General features: G+C 38.0%; 2 protein-coding genes across 5 annotated transcripts in view; one reads left to right on the top strand and one right to left on the bottom strand.

Annotated features, from left to right (window-relative positions):
- Positions 1 to 533: 533 nt before the first annotated feature.
- LOC131951990 (uncharacterized) overlaps positions 534 to 22,877 on the bottom strand; it is a 29,343-nt gene continuing 6,999 nt past the window's right edge. The window contains exons 2-8 of one of the 3 annotated variants that reach the window (XR_009388470.1): positions 11,181 to 11,772; positions 8,109 to 8,222; positions 7,491 to 7,628; positions 6,888 to 7,108; positions 4,064 to 4,117; positions 2,971 to 3,042; positions 1,763 to 1,803 (exon numbers count right to left, since the gene is read on the bottom strand). Coding sequence is in view for 2 of the 3 variants with exons in the window: in XM_059314467.1 (XP_059170450.1) it covers positions 1,448 to 1,803; positions 2,971 to 3,042; positions 4,064 to 4,117; positions 5,612 to 6,743 (1,614 nt within the window). In the remaining variant the exon portion in view is untranslated. Of the gene's footprint in view, positions 1,804 to 2,970; positions 3,043 to 4,063; positions 4,118 to 5,611; positions 6,845 to 6,887; positions 7,109 to 7,490; positions 7,629 to 8,108; positions 8,223 to 11,180; positions 11,773 to 22,877 lie in introns of those variants that run through there. The other 2 variants (XM_059314466.1, XM_059314467.1) reach the window with 2 other exon arrangements.
- LOC131951993 (uncharacterized) overlaps positions 10,318 to 22,877 on the top strand; it is a 37,060-nt gene continuing 24,500 nt past the window's right edge. Inside the window, exon 1 of one of the 2 annotated variants that reach the window (XM_059314471.1) lies at positions 10,318 to 10,547. The gene's annotated coding sequence lies outside the window, so the exon portion shown is untranslated. Of the gene's footprint in view, positions 10,548 to 15,547; positions 15,869 to 22,877 lie in introns of those variants that run through there. The other variant, XM_059314472.1, reaches the window with a different exon arrangement.

Here is a 22,877-nt window from a genome sequence, read left to right on the forward strand (position 1 = left end):
CACAAACTACAGACCATCAAACAATACACAGAAGACCATCAAACAATACACAGAAGGCCATCACACAAACTACTGGCCATCAAACAATACGCAGAAGGCCATCACACAAACTACTAGAAGTCAAACAATACGCAGAAGGCCATCACACAAACTACAGACCATCAAACAATACACAGAAGGCCATCACACAAACTACAGACCATCAAACAATACACAGAAGGCCATCACACAAACTACAGACCATCAAACAATACACAGAAGGCCATCACACAAACTACAGACCATCAAACAATACGCAGAAGGCCATCACACAAACTACAGACCATCAAACAATACACAGAAGGCCATCACACAAACTACAGACCATCAAACAATACGCAGAAGGCCATCACACAAACTACAGACCATCAAACAATACACAGAAGGCCATCACACAAACTACAGACCATCAAACAATACGCAGAAGACCATCAAACAATACGCAGAAGGCCATCACACAAACTACAGACCATCAAACAATACACAGAAGGCCATCACACAAACTGCTGGCCATCAAACAATACACAGAAGGCCATCACACAAACTACTGGCCATCAAACAATACGCAGAAGGCCATCACACAAACTACTAGAAGTCAAACAATACACAGAAGGCCATCACACAAACTACTGGCCATCAAACAATACGCAGAAGGCCATCACACAAACTACTAGAAGTCAAACAATACGCAGAAGGCCATCACACAAACTACAGACCATCAAACAATACACAGAAGACCATCAAACAATACACAGAAGGCCATCACACAAACTACAGACCATCAAACAATACGCAGAAGACCATCAAACAATACGCAGAAGACCATCACACAAACTGCTGGCCATCACACAAACTGCTGGCCATGAGTGCTAGAACATGAGGTCCTTCCCTTCAAGAAGTTCACAAAATGTAAACCTACTTCTAAACCTTTGGTCCTATTTATAAAAGTTTAAAAAATATTGACATCTAAGTCAAAATACTTCTACACAATTTTATTGCACATCTTTTAGTGGAAATTACATATCCAATAAAAGAAATAAAAATTTTGATTTAAAAATAAATATCAAGGACAAAAGTATTCCTTTAAAAAAATGGTAGAAATGAACCAGTATAAAATTAGAAAAAAAACAATAATTCCATTGTAACAATTATTGTAGAATTTTTTTTGTTCATTTTTATATGTATATAATGAACACAATCACAAACATATACGTTGGTCTTATTGGAAAAAATAAATAAAGCACAAACCATATACAAGGATTGTAAAAATATATTACTCTGCAAATTTTACAATATAAATAGCAGATTATCCATGGGTAAGTTCAAATGCTTCATGTTGTGCAACAGTTACAAGTTATATCCCTTGGAACTTAACCACATACATCAACAACATACAGCCATCACTCAATTATAAATACATCCCATTAATCAAGTAATCAGCTTCGTTCTGATGCAATGGCCTGCCTTTCCTCAAACGGTGCCTGACATTCCGGAGCCGACAGCCAACCAAAACCAGGAGAATGACAGTAAAGGCAAGCCCCAATGATAAGGCTATGATTGGACCTTCGGCGTTGCTGGTGGCGCTGGCTATGATGACTTTCTCGCTGGACATGAAGACATGCTCGTTAGCCCTGTGTCCATCATGGGCAGGCCTGAGTGTGGTGGTGCTGGTGGTGGTGGTGGGGGGAGGTGACTGGCTCACAGACCCAGTGGTCCTCACACTGGCAGTGCTCATCACCTCCACCACTGGGGGTGAAAGTGTCACTACAAAAATTCAGTGGAAACATTAAATATAATACTTTCATAGTAAAATTTTATGTTATCAAATACAAAAGGGTTATTTTACAATTCTTAGAATATGGGACACATGGCCAGGGAGTAGAGCTGACAACTGCTAACCCAAAAGTCTCAAGTTTGGACCCAAGACCTGAGTCTGTAGAACGTCCCTGAGTCCACCTAGCTCTGATGGTAATCTGACTAAGGTGGCTGGGCATACTTCTGACCACACCAGCCCCCTGTAAACCTAGGTCATTGAAACAAATGAACTCTACTTCATCTAGTGATAAAGGAAATCAGAGTTGGTAATCCTAATCCTATCGCCTAAAAGGCTCCACTCCTGTTTGATTTAGTTTTTTCCTCCAAGATGGGTTGCTGTCCCCCAGCTGACAAGCCTTATCTGGTTGAGGTTTCGAATTCAGGACTTTCAGGTTAACAACCTAATGTGAACTAAGATAAGTCATAATACTGCCTACAACTACAGCGTTTTTATTGCAATATTTACTTAAAATACACAGAATTTATATTTTAATTTAAAAGGATTCTCAGCACCCATTTTAATTTAATTAGAATATAAAAATCATAGAAATAAATTAATGAAAGTAATGAATGGATAAATATTGGGATAATATGGATAATAAAATGGGGTGGTGGAGTGGTAAAGCACATGACTGTCAATACAGATTTCACAGGTTTGGATCCTAGACCCTTGGCATATGTGGCCAGAAAACTCTAAAATCAAACATCTGCTACCTTGCAGATTGTTCTCAGTACTAAAGAAAGAAAAGCAGGCTGAAGCTGGAATCCATGGACTATATGACAATGACAAGAAGGTACAACACAACACAAATTAAAGTAGAAACATACCTGGATTCTCTGATGGACTATATGACAATGACAAGAAGGTACAACACAACACAAATTAAAGTAGAAACATACCTGGATTCTCTGATGGACTATATGACAATGACAAGAAGGTACAACACAACACAAATTAAAGTAGAAACATACCTGGATTCTCTGATGGACTATATGACAATGACAAGAAGGTACAACACAACACAAATTAAAGTAGAAACATACCTGGATTCTCTGATGGACTATATGACAATGACAAGAAGGTGCAACACAACACAAATTACAGTAGATACATACCTGGATTCTCTGGTTTGATCTCTTCTCTTTGGTCAGCAACTGGTTCTGCTTGAATAGACTGGGAACTTTTCACTGGGGAGAGAGACAGAGAGGTTGAATAGACTGGGGAGAGAGACAGAGGTTGAATAGACTGGGAACTAACTTACTAGCAGATTTATCTAAAGCATTTCCTTAAACCAATAGTTTAATGTAACTAACTTACTAGCAGATTTATCTAAAGCATTTGCCTTAAACCAATAGTTTAATGTAACTAACTTACTAGCAGATTTATCTAAAGCATTTCCTTAAACCAATAGTTTTATGTAACTAACTTACTAGCAGATTTATCTAAAGCATTTCCTTAAACCAATAGTTTAATGTAACTAACTTACTAGCAGATTTATCTCAAGCATTTCCTTAAACCAATAGTTTAATGTAACTAACTTACTAGCAGATTTATCTAAAGCATTTGCCTTAAACCAATAGTTTAATGTAACTAACTTACTAGCAGATTTATCTAAAGCATTTCCTTAAACCAATAGTTTTATGTAACTAACTTACTAGCAGATTTATCTAAAGCATTTCCTTAAACCAATAGTTTAATGTAACTAACTTACTAGCAGATTTATCTCAAGCATTTCCTTAAACCAATAGTTTAATGTAACTAACTTACTAGCAGATTTATCTAAAGCATTTGCCTTAAACCAATAGTTTTATGTAACTAACTTACTAGCAGATTTATCTAAAGCATTTCCTTAAACCAATAGTTTTATGTAACTAACTTACTAGCAGATTTATCTCAAGCATTTCCTTAAACCAATTGTTTAATGTAACTAACTTACTAGCAGATTTATCTCAAGCATTCAATAGTTTTATGTAACTAACTTACTAGCAGATTTATCTAAAGCATTTCCTTAAACCAATAGTTTTATGTAACTAACTTACTAGCAGATTTATCTCAAGCATTTCCTTAAACCAATAGTTTAATGTAACTAACTTACTAGCAGATTTATCTCAAGCATTTCCTTAAATCAATAGTTTTATGTAACTAACTTACTAGCAGATTTATCTAAAGCATTTGCCTTAAACCAATAGTTTTATGTAACTAACTTACTAGCAGATTTATCTAAAGCATTTGGTTTTGTCAGTCTCTGGCCAGCAGTGAGATCTGAAAAAAAAAATTAAAATTTCAATTTCCAAAGTGTTTAAAATAAAATGATTTCTCCTGTCAGAAAACATTAAATTCAACTTCCAAAACATTTTTTAAAAGATCTGCCCCTCTGGGCATGTATGCAGATTTAATCAGATACGTTCTCTATGTCCTGGACTGACAAAAAGAACAGGATTATCATATGTAACTAGTTGTAGATGTTCAGTTTAAGCAATGAAAGTTTAGTTTAGTCTCTAGACCATAGGCTTAATAAAAGGATTATCTTATGTGCTGTATGGTACATAAATAAAGGTTAAAGTTAAGATAACTTAGTATTGACACATAATGAATCAAATGAGCATGAAGTATATTATATTTACAACATAATAAACTTGAGTTTAGAGGGTACTATAAAAAAATAAATACATAAATGAAAAATAAATCAACATTCAACATATCAAGCTAAAAGTGACAGAATTACAACATCAACTAGCAAATCTGAACACATCTGCTAGCTAGGCAGTGTAAACACATCCTCTAGCTAGGCAGTGTTAACACATCTGCTAGCTAGGCAGTGTAAACACATCCTCTAGCTAGGCAGTGTTAACACATCCTCTAGCTAGGCAGTGTTAACACATCCTCTAGCTAGGCAGTGTTAACACATCCTCTAGCTAGGCAGTGTTAACACATCCTCTAGCTAGGCAGTGTTAACACATCCTCTAGCTAGGCAGTGTTAACACATCCTCTAGCTAGGCAGTGTTAACACATCCTCTAACTAGGCAGTTTTAACACATCCTCTAGCTAGGCAGTGTTAACATCTGCTAATAATAACAAGTAAAAAAACAGATGTTATGTAGTATAAAGGTAAAGCATTCAAAATACCAAAACAAAAATTCAAAAAGTTTATAATGGGGAATGGCATGCATGTGGAGGCGACATTTGACATTAAGGAGTGACATGGCAGAGTCATAATGACACAAACTAATGTCAGCATACATTACATTTATAATCAAATTTATTTTTATTTCTTATGGATTAGCCCTCACCACCCTGCCCCACATGTTAAAATTAAAATTTAATAGCTTAAATCAAGACACTTAACTATAGCCTAAACAAAATTAGAAATATATAAACATTACATAACACTGAAAGCAATGAAAACAAGCAATAAGAATAAGCTTACTACAGAAAGGCTTGGTTTAAGTTAAAAAATTAATTAAGTTAAATTTAACAGATTAAAAAGTAAATTACAGACTGATGATAGTTCATTAAAATTGTATTATTAGGAGATAATATTACATCTTAAAGATTTAAAAACTATAAAATATAACCTTCGTAATGTTAAAGATACAATGTTAGTCGAATCTATACATTTAAATGCTAAAAAGTTGTCGATTGTTGGATTAAAAATTTGATACATTAAAACCATGAGCTAACACCTAATGACACAGAAACACCATCAAGTCAGACACAGAACTACAACAACTGTGGCTAGACGAGAAACTTCTTTACCCTCGTACAGTCCCACGGCAGGCCTGTAGGCGGGTTGGTGAGGCAGGCTGGGGTAAAAATCTGAATCCTGGTAGGGGGACGCTCGGTACTCCCCGCTGTAGTCGTACCTGCTGGAGGGGGGGTACTGGGAGCCATACGAAGGCTCGGGGTAGCTGGGGTAGCCTGAGCCGCCAGTCTGGTAGGAGCTGCTTAGGGATTTGTCTCGGCCCAGATAAGGGCCACCAAACTGTGAGAAATCCTCGGCAGATCCGATGTTCCCCAGGAGGGAACTCTGGAGAGTGTCCAGTGAGTCGGCGTTGTTATACGGAGGGTAGTACTGGGGGTCAAGGTACTGAGTGCCATACTGTACTTGGGGCTGGCGCTGACGTGACGGCTGGCCTGACGAGTCAGAAATCCCGTAGGGCATGTAGAGGCCGTTGTCCAGCCATTTGGGGGAGGTGTAGCGGTCCTGGGACTTGGAAGGTGTTTGGTGTGCTTTTCCTCGGTGTGGGGTCAACTGTATTTTACCTGCGCTGTCCTCATCTACAGTGTCTGAATGGGGGCTCAAGACTTGGGATGGTTTAGTTTTAGATGCTGGCTGGGCCACTGTTTTCTTTGGTCCTGTCCACACTGCTTCTATGTGGCTGTTGGTTTGCTTGCTCTTTGTGCCATCACCCCTACCGTCTCCACCTCTACCACTATCAACTCTACCACCTCCTCGACCATCATCATCTCTGACATCGCCCCTCCCTCCATCACCTCTGCCACCATCCCTAATCCCCCCCTGCGCTAAAGTCCTCTGTGGCTGATTGTCCCCTGACTTGTCCAACATATGTGGCCTGGCCCCCACAACCTCCTGTTTGACCCCCGGTCCAGTCTGGGAGGGGACACCACTGTACTGGTCAGGGTAATGTTGGTTGGGCTGACTGGGCCTTGAACCCTGGTCAGCAGAGATCTGCGTTCCTTGCTCATCATTACTTGGGTAGCTTGATCCTGGGGCCTTGTCTTGTTGTAGCACGTTACCACCAGCTATAGTGTTAGAATCAGGATTAAGTCTTATGTCAGCATGACCTTCAGGTTCTCTGTTATTACCTAATGACCCACTTAGTGGATTCTGGCCATTATTCATGCTGTTAGTAGGCGTGTCATACATCGTGTTAGGGTTAGGGTTAATTAACAGGTTAGGGTTAGGATGAAACTTCTGCACCAGGTACGGGTTAGCGGTGTTGTTAAGACTCCTGCCACCAGCACTCCCAGCCCCTGGGGGTAGCTGCTGTACAGCAGGGTGAGGCCTTACTTTAGTCTCATCCATCCCACCAGCGGCCTGCTGTGGCACCACTTGGCCGCCCCTGTCATCACCACTTGGGCCATGTGGCCTGGCCTCTGACTGGTGCTGTGTGTGGCCAACCTGTACTGGGTCCCCAGCCTTAGTAAATCCGGAACCACTGGAACTCTCTCTGTTATTATCAGAAGTGGCGCCCATTGGCTTAGGCCAGCTATTGGGTTCAGACTTAAGAGCTAAGGAGAGAAATAACCACATACAATAAAAGCTTGAACCATGAACCATAAACAAAAGGTTTCTAAATCCCCAATACAAAGTAACTAAAAAAATACTTACAAAAACAAGAGGAAAACATGGTTTTCTAATATTTCCATTCAATAAACAGAATATAACATCTAAATATAGAACCATAAAAAAATAGGTTAATGAAAATTAAATGGGAAAAAATACCTCACAGAAATAAAAAAATTTCTAGAGTTTTTTTTTATGAAACTGTTTTGAATAGTGTATATTTAATTTAAGTATTCCGGAACCTCCAATGAGTCAAACTAATATAACTGGTAACAAACAAATAAGGAAATGTAATCCAGCTTGGGATACAAACAAATCAGTCCTTACCTTCACAGTTGAACTCATCAGAGCCATCAGCACACTGCATGTAGGAGTCACACACCTGTGTTCTGGGTACACACTCAGGGCCACGACTCAGGGTACCCAGCTCAAAACATTCAAAGTTGGAGGGGGGGCAGACTTTTCCTGGGGAGGACATATGATTTGGGGGGGTTTTATAGCCATGATAAAAACATTTAGTTAAAGGGGAGGGTGGGGGGGGGGGAAACTTTATCTGGGGAGGACATTTGATAGGGGGGTTTTATAGCCATGATAAAAACATTCAAAGTTTAAGGGGGGGGGGGGTGGCAGACTTTCCATGGGGAGGACATTTGATAGGGGGTTTTTAAGTCAAGAATAATTTGGTTTAGTGATGTGGCTGTGTGGGTGGTGTTGTATGTGTGGGTGGAGTTGCTTTGAACTATAAGTAAAATATTGAAGCCACAAACCTTTTTTTTACGCTGACCCCCACCCCACCTGACTACAAGATGGTAATCAGATAGAACCAAATTCAGCATTAAAGGCCCAATCTGAACTTCCACAGCCAGCATTGGTAACAACAGCACAGCACAACCTAATCAACTACTGGCTCAATTAAACACAAACCCATGACAGAATTTCACTTACTACAAATTCCATCCTTGTTGTAGTAATCTTTTTTACACAGGCAGTTCCGGTCAATGCATGCACCGTTGGGATCCTCACAGTGAAGACTCTGGGTACAAAACCCTTTCAGACCAACTGTCAACAGATGGGGAAACTCAAAAAATGAGTAGTATAATATTTTTAACAGGGTTATATACTGTTTCAAAACAACATTGGTTTATACTAAATTGTAGGTGTTATCAACTCAAAATTGTCAGTTTGTTTTCATCACATGCAGCAGTTTATAGTTAGGTACTTAAAAAGATTCTGGCTAGTGAACCTCATCTGCCTGTTGAGGGAGGTATATTAGATATACAACTTGATAAAATTTGAAGTTAATGAGATTTTAAAATTTGAAACATAAGGCAACACAAGCTCAAAGTAGCTTGTAACTTAACTAGGTGACAATTTCATTTTGATGATCCAAGGAAGGGAGGGGGAGGGGTAGAGGTGATTCTGACCCCCCCCCCCCCCCCCAACACAACACCCTCTGTACTCTCATCTCTTCTTAAACTCTAGGGAACAATAAAACAGAGGCTATACAATTCTAACCCCCTCCTCCATTCAACTTTAGGGAACAATAAAACAGAGGCTATACAATTCTAACCCCCTCCTCCATTCAACTTTAGTTAACAAAGGAGCCTTTAAAAGGATGTCGTTTTTCAACACTTAATTCCTTGAATAAGACTATAAATACTTTTATACACTCCCCAGCCCCCTCCCCCCACATCCTCCCAATGTAAACACATTTTGAATATTAAACACCAAGATAGCATTCACCACTTGAGCTACTTTTATTGAGAGAGATGGGAGACAACTAAGAGATAACATCTTGTTTACATGTCTACCAACATTGAAGGCCTTGTGTCTGTACCAATAGATAGCATCCATTCACAGATGGGCAGGATTGGAAAGATAAATTTTGTTTCCTCACAAATCATTTGTTCAAATTTTAGACCAATATAAAAACATACCAGTGTGTTGATTTGCTGTCATAGCTTCTTAAGTCCATTACAGAACCTATGCTTAAACATCCCATGACTAAACCTATGCTTGAATACGCCCTCCATGATTTAGCCAATTGTTGTACACTCCATGATTTAGCCAATAGTTGTACACCCCATGATTTAGCCAATTGCTGTACACCCCATGATTTAGCCAATGTTCATGTCAGAGATGTAACCTACTTTATTCACACCTTTCCACAAAAATGGAAGCGATTAAATTTAAAATTTAGTTTAACCATTTTTTTAAAACCTAAAACTTTAGAAAACTACACTGCTTCACACTTCCTTACACTCCCACATCATTTTGTCAAACTTCCATTTTATTGAACATTCTTCAATTTTTATTTTTAGTTTATTAAATTTGAATTCAAACAGTTGTATAGATTTTCCTAATGTGAGAGTCCAACATGTGTGCTAGCCACGAATGGATTATTTGTAAAGCTTGCAAATACTTTAAAACCTCACATTAGCTAATCCACCTATAAGCTGCAGACAGATGTTCTGACCTAATCAATAGAAAACTACACAGCATTGTTGGGTTGGAGTTGATAGATAGTCCAGCACAGAAGAATTTTGATTGACTGACAAAACAACCTTCATGAGGAATTTAAACAAAAGGAACTGACTCAATGTCAGATACATTACACTGACTCAATTGTAAGTGTTTAAAAACCACCTAAAACACTGACTCAACTTCATTTACAAAACAACCTAACCAAGTCATGTTGAAAAAACTGACTGAACTCAATTTACAAAACAACCCAAACCAGTATAAAAACTGACTCAATTTACAAAACAACCCCAACCAGACATGTATAAAAACTGACTCAATTTACAAAACTACCCAAACCAGACACATATAAAAACTGACTCAATTTACAAAACTACCCAAACCAGACATGTATAAAAACTGACTCAATTTACAAAACTACCCAAACCAGACACATATAAAAACTGACACAATCTGACAAATTACAATTGAAATGACAGGCATGACTAAAACAAAGCCATGCCTGACAGATCAGATAGCACTGACTATCAGATCAAGATTAAATTACACACATTTTATTTTAACCCTGATAAAACACACCATCAGTGATTGTCCCCTTAGATTAAAATAGCGGGCCAATCGTTGAGGGATTATGCGTGGAGATATTTGATTATTGATTACAGATCTCAGATCTACACCCTTTGTTGCTGTAGTTGGTTGGGCACAATGTTGTGTGTGCTGTAGTCAATAATGTGTGCGCTTACTTCAAGCTGCTAGCAATGTGTGCTTAACTCAAGAGGTTTATTACTTGTGTGGAATTGCTGGTAACAATTCAGGGAAGTTGGATTTAAACTTCAGTTCTAATCAGACACAGATCCATTACAAGCAGACATTTCAGGTGGATAAAGTACATTTTCAACACAGGTAAGTAAAACAGTTTTACACATTCAGATGTTTAAATAAAAATTAAATATTCATAGTAATTTTACCATCTGGATAACTTCCCATTTAGTATATTTCAATATATATTTTTCTCTAGTATAAAGAGTTAATGCAAAGAGATTAAGGAATAAAAATATACTTTAGAGGGGCATAGGTAATGTTTTAAGACTGTTGTAATGCAGCTAAATTGAAATGTCAATGAAAAAGTCCTAGTTAATTCCTTCTCCTTTAGACATCAAGTTATCAGAAAAAATGAACGTTAAATTTTTTTTAATATTTCAAAATTAATTCTACATCACAATATACAGTTATAAAAAATATGTTCTCACATCCATTTTTACCTAATCTCTTAATAGTATCAAATGTTTTGGTGTTGATAACACCAGGTAAGCATTATTTCAGTGGGATAGTGGTTTCACTATTTGGGCTTTAAAGAGATTCATGTGTTATCATATTCATATCACTGAGAAGTAGGTCTAAAAGATTAGTCTAATGAACACAAGAGGAAAGGGTAATAATAGGGGGTGGTTAGTAAGTAGGGGGGGGGAGGAAAATGTAACTAATTTGGGGTGGGGGTGGTGGTAGGGTAATGTCCTGCTCCCAGGATGATCTTACCTGAGTGAGGTGTTATCACAGGGTCCAGGGGTTCAGAAGGTGATAGGGGGTCAGGGGCCAAGGTCGTCTGCTCTGCCGTCTTTGACTTGAGCTGTGCCTCAAGCACACTGTTGCTGTCACTGGCCCTGTCCTCCCCCTGGGGTCTGGCATTCACATTTCCCTGGGGTCTTTCACTGTCCTGACCCTGGGGTCTTTCCTGCCCCTGGGGTCTTTCCTGACCCTGGGGTCTTTCACTGTCCTGCCCCTGGGGTCTATCACTGTCCTGCCCCTGGGGTCTTTCCTGACCCTGGGGTCTTTCACTGTCCTGCCCCTGGGGTCTTGCATTCACCTTTCCTTGGGGTGTTTCGCTGTCCTGCCCCTGGGGTCTTTCACTGTCCTGCCCCTGGGGTCTTTCCCTGTACTGCCCCTGGGGTCTGACAGCCCCCTGCTGTCTGGCACTATCCTCCCCCTGGGCAGCAGACTCTGTGTTCAAGTTGTGGAGATCTTCCTCTGTCTGCTCCTTCACATGTCTGATGTTGCTGACAAAGTAGCCCTCGTGATCTTTGAAAACACACTTGCCATCACATTTAAATAAATAGCAGAATCTTTCACTCTGTGGACAAGGATATCAATACAAATTTTAAACATGGGTTGTAAGAAGATCAAATGGTAGTTAATCTGTTGTTTCTTATACTACAGATTTATACAAAATCCTTTGTTAGGCTGATTCTTTTTTTTGCCATACACATATACATATAAGTTAGAGTAAATAATGAGTTAAAACTTAGCTGATTCTTTTTTTTTGCCATACACATATAGATATAAGTTAGAGTAAATAATGAGTTAAAACTTAGGATTAGCTTTAGGATTAGATATGGGGTTAAAAACGTATTACAAGTATATTACAAAATATAAGGGTAAATCTGAAAGAAAAAAAATTGTTTAGTCTATCATTAAACCAGAAGAAACAATTTTGTTAAGACCTTAAAGCTTAAGTATTGAAAATATCACAAAAGATTTTTTTTCTTGGTTTATAAGAAACAACTTTGTTAAAAGCCTTTAAAGCTTAAGTATTGAAAATATCACAAAAGATTTTTTTTCTTGGTTTATAAGAAACAACTTTGTTAAAAGCCCTTAAAGCTTAAGTATTGAAAATATCACAAAAGATTTTTTTTCTTGGTTTATAAGAAACAACTTTGTTAAAAGCCCTTAAAGCTTAAGTATTGAAAATATCACAACAGATTTTTTTTCTTGGTTTATAAGAAACAACTTTGTTAAAAGCCCTTAAAGTTTAAGTATTGAAAATATCACAAAAGATTTTTTTTCTTGGTTTATAAGAAACAACTTTGTTAAAAGCCCTTAAAGCTTAAGTATTGAAAATCACAAAAGATTATCTTTTCTGGTTCATAGGAGCACTAACAGCTATGTTAAGTTGTAACTGAGGGAAGTGTTGTATGTTGAGCTTGTTAGAGAAGTGACCACCTTATCACCACACCTCAACCCTAATAGCACAAAGATTTCACCCTACTTTTTATGTTTACCTACTTAAATATATCACCGGACTTATGATGGTATCTGTTACGAAGCGAATATGAAGTACAGGGTCAATGATACAGTAAACTATAGTTTCATCACCACAAAAATCTGCCAGATCAAGCTAAAACAGATCTGATGTCATCATGACATGCATGGCTCTTGTTAACACATCACTGCCACGCCCCACCAGGTCAAACATACAGGAGAAACAAATGCACTCAAGAAATACAGAAAGAAGGTGCTAAATTATTCACAAAATATGAGATAGACACACTGTAGCTGCATCTTTGAAGCCTCATCTGGTGCATTTATTGGTGCAATATAACTTGCTTCAGCCAACACTACATTATTTATCATCTCATTTCTTGGTACAATATAACTTGCTTCAGCCGACACTACATTATTTATCATCTCATTTCTTGGTACAATATAACTTGCTTCAGCCGACACTACATTATTTATCATCTCATTTCTTGGTACAATATAACTTGCTTCAGCCAACACTACATTATTTATCATCACATTTCTTGGTACAATATAACTTGCTTCAGCCGACACTACATTATTTATCATCTCATTTCTTGGTACAATATAACTTGCTTCAGTTGACAGTATATACTTTACTTATCATTTCATTTCTTGGTACAATATAACTTGCTTCAGCCAACACTACATTATTTATCATCACATTTCTTGGTACAATATAACTTGCTTCAGCCGACACTACATTATTTATCATCACATTTCTTGGTACAATATAACTTGCTTCAGTTGACAGTATATACTTTACTTATCATTTCATTTCTTGGTACAATATAACTTGCTTCAGCCAACACTACATTATTTATCATCACATTTCTTGGTACAATATAACTTGCTTCAGCCGACACTACATTATTTATCATCACATTTCTTGGTACAATATAACTTGCTTCAGCCGACACTACATTATTTATCATCTCATTTCTTGGTACAATATAACTTGCTTCAGCCGACACTACATTATTTATCATCACATTTTTCTAATATCCTAGACAGCCCATGTTCTAATTATAGCACCAGGATCTGATAGGTATAGTGTAAATGTACAGTAGCCTAGGTGAACTGTGGTAAACACAGGAACCAGAGGAGACAGGTAAGGTGACACTCAGGTTCATTGGTATAGAAACCAAGTAAGTGCCTCTCATTGACCCACCATGAATAACCCACTGTCTTTATAACCCAATATATATATATATATATATATATATATATATATATATATATATATATATATATATATATATATATATATATATATATATATATATATATATATATATATATATATATAAGTTATATTGTACCAAGAAATGTGATGATATATATATACCCAGCATCCACTTCACCTTTAATAAGTTACAATCAGAACAACGTGTGTTATTATACATGACAACAAGCAAAGAAATAACCGAAGCACTGCCAAGTTGTATGGTTGCGTGTAAATCAGGTTTTGCGTAACGGGGGGGGGGGGGGGGGGGGTTCTGTAAATGGGGTTTTGTGTAATTGGTTTTTTTGTAAACGGGGCTTTCTGTAAATTGGGTGACCAGAAAAAAACGCACCGCACATTAAGTATATTGAGCGCTTGAGAATTTTTTTTTTAATCAGTAATTCAAAGACGGTAGGAAAGACAGGCCACAAAATGAACCATCTATCAGTATCATGATTGTGTCTCGTGCATTTCTGTCGGTGCATTCTTCGGTTCTGTATGGGACTGGAAGCGATAAAGTAGAAGCGTGTGTATAACGTTGAATGGCAAGCAAAGAGACACGACGACCAACGCACCAGGCGAGTGGGCCAGACACACAGAAAACATCTAGTCTACCCCTTAGGGTGATATTTGAATAGTCACGTCAACACCCAAAGTAAAACTCTTACGGTAGTCAACTGGTGGTCTATAAATGACGTCACACGAGTAGTAATGGGGGGGGGGGGATTATACTCATAGTGAAGATGCGTTAGGGACGGAAAAGGCGAAGGGTGGCTTTAAAATATGACGTAGCATAACCTCTTTAATGTCGTGTTGATATTCCAGAAATTAAAAAAAAAAAAGTTTGATGTTCGTTAGATAAATGGTTAAAGTGGGGATTGTGTGTGACGGCGTGTGATTGGTACTGGCTTTTTGCGACAATGTGTGACAACAAAAGGGAGGGGGGGGGTAAAGGTAGAAATGCACGGCGTGTTTTGAGCACGAGACTCGCAACATTTCCACAGAAACTGTCATAGACAAGACTGGCGGCAGCACTGTACGGACAGTACAAATACTTGATGTGGTCAATGTAGTCCCCCCCCCTCCCTGACTATTTGACAACTCGAGCCATGTCAGTCAGACGGACAGTGCTGACACGTGCCGCGTACACCAGCAAACTAACACGGCCCGGGCTGACGTCATACACGGCAACTTTTTCAACCGGACATGCCTGGTAATAATAGCCTCATCACTCATGACTTGCCTTCGACATGGCTGACTTGTGACTTCGACATGACTTTAACTTTAAGTTACAGCCTCCGAATATACTCACAGTCATAAAACGCTATCAAAAATGCAATATTAAAAATCAATAACAACTAGCAACAAAACCTCAACAAACGTGATAACACTTTGAACAGATAACTAGTTTAAAAACAAACCAGGTGCTCAAGTAAAAAAAAAACTTCTAACAAGACTAGAAGATCAGACAATCCTCTAGTACACGACTCTATTGTCATGAAACGAACAGGGAAAAAACACGCAATTCATCTAACGCAGTAACTAGCTAGGCGTGACATTCCAGGCCAACAATAAATACCTACACGGATGATAGGACAGACGGATATGAAACTACCTAGGGCCCAGGAATCTACCAGCATTCATCTATAACCGATGGTACAAAGACCAGTGCTAATCAACAATCGTCTTGTGTGTACGGGAGTACTTCATTGCGTCGCTGGACGGAACTTTTACCAACAGGCTGACGCTGAAGGGTCGAAATTCATTCGGACTTTGTTTGGACTAAAATTGTTGCCGTTGATTTTTATACATCATTCTCGTAGTTACAAAAGTAATTTGACACGTGAATTAATAGACACAGTGGATTGCTAACATCACCATACTTTACATAACTTATAGCTGCCATTTTTTCCTGAACTTTGAGGTAAGAAAAATGATTTACAAGAAATACAGTTGTGTTTTGTATAGTTCGTCTTGTTGAGCACTGAAAATAGCCGTCCCCCACAAGAAGACCCCTCGTCTTACTGTGGGGACATGATTTTTTTTGTTGTTGTTATTTTCTGGTATAGTAGGAGAAAAGAGTAACAATGTTAAAATGGTTTATACCAGGGGTCTCCAAACTTTTCAGTCCGAGGGCCGCATTAACTATCAAATTTCAGTTCGGGGGCCAGTTTCTTCCAGGCATGTCTTTGATTTTTCTGGGCAAAGTTCCTCAGCCATCACCGACAAACATTTTTTTCCGTGGACAAAAGGATCTCCGCGGGCCGGATAAGAGAACCTCGCGGGCCGCTTCCGGCCCGCGGGCCGTAGTTTGGAGACCCCTGGTTTATACAAATGATTTGCGTGTCGCTATATCTTTGTAGTAATAAAACAATAGATCAAGTGACATCTGGGTGGGGGGGGGGGGGGGAGGGTGAAAGGGGACACTTGAAATCTTAGAGGAGAAGCCTGTAAGAAATACAGAGGAGTCCGATGGAACTCCCTGCTTAAAACATGGGTATGTCTACTTACGATTACCATGTTTTAGTTCAACAGACTTATCTTTATTTTGACAGTATCTCAGCTATATTATCGAGTATATTACAAAAAAAAAACCGTCTGCTCACGAAATTGTTTAACTACAATTAGAGATTTTTTTACTACTAATACTAAAGCTAAAGAAAGTTCATATTTATTTTCGTATTTCGGTGCATCTAAAAACTTATTTAAAAAACTTTTTCCGAATTGCATTTTTTTTTACTCCAACCTTCCATTATTTGGACATTGTAAAGCTATAAGATAAAGTCCATACTTAGAAGTGTTAAACACAAGAAAGCACTATTCTAATAGTTCGTGAGTCATATTTGCTTTATACTCACTCCACTTCAGTAATGTCGGTAAATATCGCGTGATAACAATGACCCTAACGTGAGTAGATCTTCCCTCGTCTATTACACCTTGTAAACATCGGTCATGAACACTAGCTCACTAGACTGGTTAGATCGTCTCTTTTACCGTAATAGTGTATTTATTTCCCTCTTTGTTAGTGAATTTGGTAATCGTCAAATATCTAATTACATTGAAAATTGTATATTCCTGCGATGTCAATATAATTTAACTGATTTGGAAAGAAATAGCTCCATTAGAAACGTGTGGAAAATTAGCCCACCGTGACGTGACTTAAGTAAAAGCTGGTAAAAACACAACATCAGTAGTATATTAGGTCCCTTTTGGAGCGAAGGCGCAGGCGCTGGGTGAGCAGGAGCAGGAGGTGGAGCAGGAGCAGGAGCAAAGGATATATAGTAAAATACTCCCCCAGCCTGGGACAATGACATATAGTAAAATACTCCCACCACCAGGCGCAGCCTGCCGCAGCCTGGGACAATGAGATATAGTAAAATACTCCCTGGGGGAGGTGGAGGTACACCGACATATAGCAAAATACTCACCCATCTGGGTGAGGGTGGGTGAGCAGGTGGCGCAGCCTGGGACAACGAGATATAGGAAAATACTCACCCACCTGGGTGAAGGTGGGTGAGGGTGGGTGAGCAGCCTGGGACAATGAGATATAGTAAAATACTCACCCACCCTAGGGTGGGTGAGCAGGAGGGGGAGTAGGTCAGTAGGTCACCACCGGTGACCTTGTGACGTAATTAGTAACATTATGACGTAATCATTGACCTAGTTACGTAAATTTAATGCGTTTTTTAATTAGTTTTAATGAGTTTTTTAAATTTTAATTAATTTTTGACCTAGTTACGTAATTTTATTGTTTTAATTTGATTTTAATTACTTTGTTTGTGTTTTGTTTGTTTATTTTTAATAAGTTTAATTAATTCGATTTTTTATTTATTTTGTATTTGTTTGATTTTAACTTTTTAATTATTTTTATTTTGTATCTAGTTACGTAATTTTATTTTTAATAAGTTTAATTAATTTGATTTTTATTTATTTTGTATCTAGTTACGTAATTTTAATTTTATTTTATAATTAGTTTGAATTTTTATTGACTAGTTATGTAATTTAATTACTTTGATTGTTTAATTAGTTTGTTTACTTGTTGTTTAATTTAATTACTTTGTTTATAGTGTGTAATTTTTATTAACGAGTTACGTAATTTGCTTATTTGTTTGAAATTCATTTTAATTAATTTGATTTTAATTACTTTGTTTAATTTATTTATTTGATATATTTCTTTTCTTTGTTGTTTAATTTGTTGGTTTGTTTATTTGGTTGTATGTATGTTTTAAATTCTCCCCTACAACGACCGTGTACAAAAAACAGGTTAAATTCTCCACCGTTTCTCTCGACTACAAACATACATTAACAACACCTGTTACTCGCTAATGGCACCCGGCACGTATCGATTCACCAGCAAAGTTTTTCTTTTTGTGAGGGACCGTACACTGTCCGAGTTAATTTTGGTCACACCCACTGGACCATCATCAACTTGATAGCCCACCTAATTAAATTTTTTGACACCCGTCATTGATTTATGTGGGTTCGCGAAGCGATCCCACCGGGAGGTATGGTAATTAACGCGAAGCCAGCGTTAAGTGTGGGAACATCTGTTACCACGTTAATCGATTTTACCGATCGCGTTGTTAGCTCCGCGAAGTACATAGGTCATTATGCAACAGCTGTTGTGCGACAGCTGGTGGTGTAATTAGGCGGATCAACCGGACATTACCTTGTTGGTTTTCTAGTACGCGTATGCTACACGTATACACACACACACACACACACACACACACAGAAACTCACTTTCTTACTTTTATATTAAAAGACAAGTATGTGTTATTGTTTTTGTTACTTGTCCCTGCAAGTTATGTAACTCGGTATCCTATATAAGATGTTTTACACTGACCATCAGTATGATGGCCCACCTAATTAAATTTTGGTCATGCATCGTGGGTTTATGTCGACTACAAACATCCATTAGAGACACCTGTTACTCGCTAATGGCACCCGACACGTATCGATCCACCAGCGATCCTTTGTTCTTGTCAACCACCGTACAAGGGCCAAGTTAATATTGAGCGCACCCACTGACCGTCAGTAGAATGGTCCACCTATGTGTAATTTTTATTAACGAGTTACGTAATTTGATTTTAATTTTTTTAAATTTTTAAATTTTTTAATTTTATTTTATAATTAGTTTAATTATTATTAACGAGTTACGTAATTTGATTTTAATTTTTTAAATTTTTAAATTTTTTTAAATTATTATTTTTAAATTTTATTTTTAATTGTTGTTTACTTGTTGTTTAATTTAATTACTTTGTATAATTTATTTGTTTGAAATTCATTTTAATTAGTTTGCTTTTAATTTCTTTGTTGTACGCCGTTTGAAATAAAAGACTAACACTAGCGTGTACTAGAAAGTGTCATTGTGTATAACATCCATTTAACCACAGCTGTTACTTATTAGTGACAGCTTGTACTTATCGATCCGCCCGTGATCCTCCCCGGCGCTCCCCGTGGTTGCTTAATAGCGGGCTCACTGAAGCGATCACAACAGATAATTAATCGAAGCCATTAAGTCCCTCGACGCGTTAAGTGTGGCGACAGCTGGTGCTGTAATTAGTCACGGCTCTCGGCTTTTTTCATTAGACTACAGCTGTACATGAACTATGTTCACATATCGTACGCCCGGTCATTCTTTGATCAAATTAAAAAATTTTGTTTCCACATGTCCTGCGAACCGTCCCTTGCTATGTATGAAAGATTAATGGTTGTAACTATTCGCTTATAGCGAGGGTCAGCGAAAACAAAAATATATTTAAGGGTCGGAATTTTCTTTCAACCACCGTTAAGTCAGGTTTTGAGACGAAACGAAGTCTCGGTAGGTTCGTGTTTTTTAATGGGCGACAGGGCGACTTGGTGCGTTGGTACGTAGGTATGCGGGGTAGACATGTTTTTTACAAGTCTGGAAAAGTAATTACGTTTTTTATGACCGTTCCGATTTTCTTTTGATCTGACCACCATTTGACCACACTGAGCCAGATAAATTTAACAATTGTCGCAGCGGGGTTTATTTTAAGTGCACCCCGTGCACGCTTGTTTACATTTTAAAAGACGTGTCGCGTGTCTTCCCCTTACGGCTTCCCTAATAGAGAAACGAGAGGAAAGACAACTGTTCTAAAATTAGAACAACCTTGTCTACAGACACGAGTATCGTCCCTTGTGAAAAAATTCGCGTCAGAATCCTTAACTAAACAGTCAATTTCTTTAAAAAGTTAAAAAATAATTTAGGAAGACAAGGGTTAACAAAATATATATCTTAGTCTTGCAGCAGATTACCTTCCCATGTTCGCTTTAGTATTACAGTTTTCATCAATCTTCTTTTTGACTTGAACTTCTTTAATTTTTAAGAAAGTTAACTTATACATAATACATTACGTCTAATGACAATTTTTTTATTTTTACCACTCAATGTATTTTCTTTTTCTATATCTTACATTGTCATCTTAATTTTTTGATCACCTTAGGTGGTGGTAAGGTGGTAAGGTGGTGGTAAGGTGGTGGTAAGGTGGTGGTAAATTTGCTTAAGATTATAAACTTCAAGTTTTAAAAATCAACAACGTTATAGTACGTCGTGTCAAATGAAACACCGTTAAAATGTCTACATTTAAAGTTCACCAAAATAATGACGTAAAAACTAAATATGATATGACGTTAGCATACATATCATTCAATCTAATCACTCTAAAGTACAAATCAATAATTTTGATTGATTAAGGGGCTGGGTGAGTTATTTTTATCACTATTCGCCCTTCCCCTTCCCTTTGTCCGCAACCTCGTTCCCCTTCTCCCATCCAACCTTGCGTCATCACACTAACCTCAATACCAACCGCTAGATAAACAGACCGTACTACTACTCACACTATTCCTTGGACAGACAAAGGCTGTATGACAATCCTACAGACAAATATTTATTCAACTAATATCACAACCCCCTAGAAACCACTCCAACAGACTGGGATACATAACTTGTAGACACCACTCCTCGTTGAATATCTCTTGCACCCTACCTACATCGACAACTTTGTCCGCCACCCTCGCCCCCGTCCCTAGTATGAACTCGGTTACCAACAATTTCAAAACATGCATGTTCCGAGTTCAAAACCAACCTTCACCGACACTAGTATGAACTCGACCCCTAACACTTCCAAAACATGCCTGTACTAACTTTGAAACCACTTCGGTGAAAACTTCACCGACCCTAGTATGGACTCTACACCTATCGATTCCAAAACACGCATGTTCCGAGTTCAAAACCAACCTTCACCGACACTAGTATGAACTCGGCTACCAACAATTCCAAAACATGCATGTTCCGAGTTCAAAACCAACCTTCACCGACACTAGTATGAACTCGGCTACCAACAATTCCCAAACATGCATGTACCAACTTTCCAACCTGCCTCAGTGCTAACAAAATTCCCCGACCCTAGTATGAACTCGACTGCCATCAATTCCTAAACATCCATGTACCGACTTTGTAACCTGCCTCGGTGAAAACTTCACCGACCTTAGTTTAACTCTCCCTAACAATTCCAATGATGCATGTACGAACTTTGTAACCTGCCTCGGTGAAAACACCCCCGTCCCTAGTATGAACTCGGTTACCAACAATTTCAAAACATGCGTGTTCCGAGTTCAAAACCAATCTTCACCGACACTAGTATGAACTCTAGACCTACCGATTCCAAAACATACATGTTCCGAGTTCAAAACCAACCTTCACCGACCCTAGTATGAACACGGCCCCTAACAATTCCAAGGATGCATGTACCAACTTTACAACCTGCCTCGGTGTTAGCAAAACTCCCCGACCCTAGTATGAACTCAACTGCCAACAATTCCTAAACATGCATGTCCCAACTTTGCAACCTGCCTCGGTGAAAACTTCACCGACCCTAGTATGGCCTCTCTACCTATCAATTCTAAAACATGGATGTACCAACTTCGAAACATCCCTCTGTGTTAACAAAACTCCCCCGACCCTACTATAGACTCGACCCCTAACAATTCCAAAACATGCATGGTCTAGCTTCGAACCTCCCTCGGTGAAAACGTCACCGACTCGTGTATAAAATCTGTCCCAACCAACTCCAAACCTTCCCTGGGCACCCGAATAAAAATAACTCACCCAGCCCCTTAATCAATCAAAATTATTGATTTGTACTTTAGAGTGATTAGATTGAATGATATGTATGCTAACGTCATATCATATTTAGTTTTTACGTCATTATTTTGGTGAACTTTAAATGTAGACATTTTAACGGTGTTTCATTTGACACGACGTACTATAACGTTGTTGATTTTTAAAACTTGAAGTTTATAATCTTAAGCAAATTTACCACCACCTTACCACCACCTTACCACCACCTTACCACCTTACCACCACCTAAGGTGATCAAAAAATTAAGATGACAATGTAAGATATAGAAAAAGAAAATACATTGAGTGGTAAAAATAAAAAAATTGTCATTAGACGTAATGTATTATGTATAAGTTAACTTTCTTAAAAATTAAAGAAGTTCAAGTCAAAAAGAAGATTGATGAAAACTGTAATACTAAAGCGAACATGGGAAGGTAATCTGCTGCAAGACTAAGATATATATTTTGTTAACCCTTGTCTTCCTAAATTATTTTTTAACTTTTTAAAGAAATTGACTGTTTAGTTAAGGATTCTGACGCGAATTTTTTCACAAGGGACGATACTCGTGTCTGTAGACAAGGTTGTTCTAATTTTAGAACAGTTGTCTTTCCTCTCGTTTCTCTATTAGGGAAGCCGTAAGGGGAAGACACGCGACACGTCTTTTAAAATGTAAACAAGCGTGCACGGGGTGCACTTAAAATAAACCCCGCTGCGACAATTGTTAAATTTATCTGGCTCAGTGTGGTCAAATGGTGGTCAGATCAAAAGAAAATCGGAACGGTCATAA

Source organism: Physella acuta, unplaced genomic scaffold (genome assembly GCF_028476545.2).
Source record: "Physella acuta isolate Inbredline_101_S28 unplaced genomic scaffold, ASM2847654v3 ptg000844l, whole genome shotgun sequence".
NCBI classification, from domain to species: Eukaryota; Metazoa; Mollusca; class Gastropoda; family Physidae; genus Physella; species Physella acuta.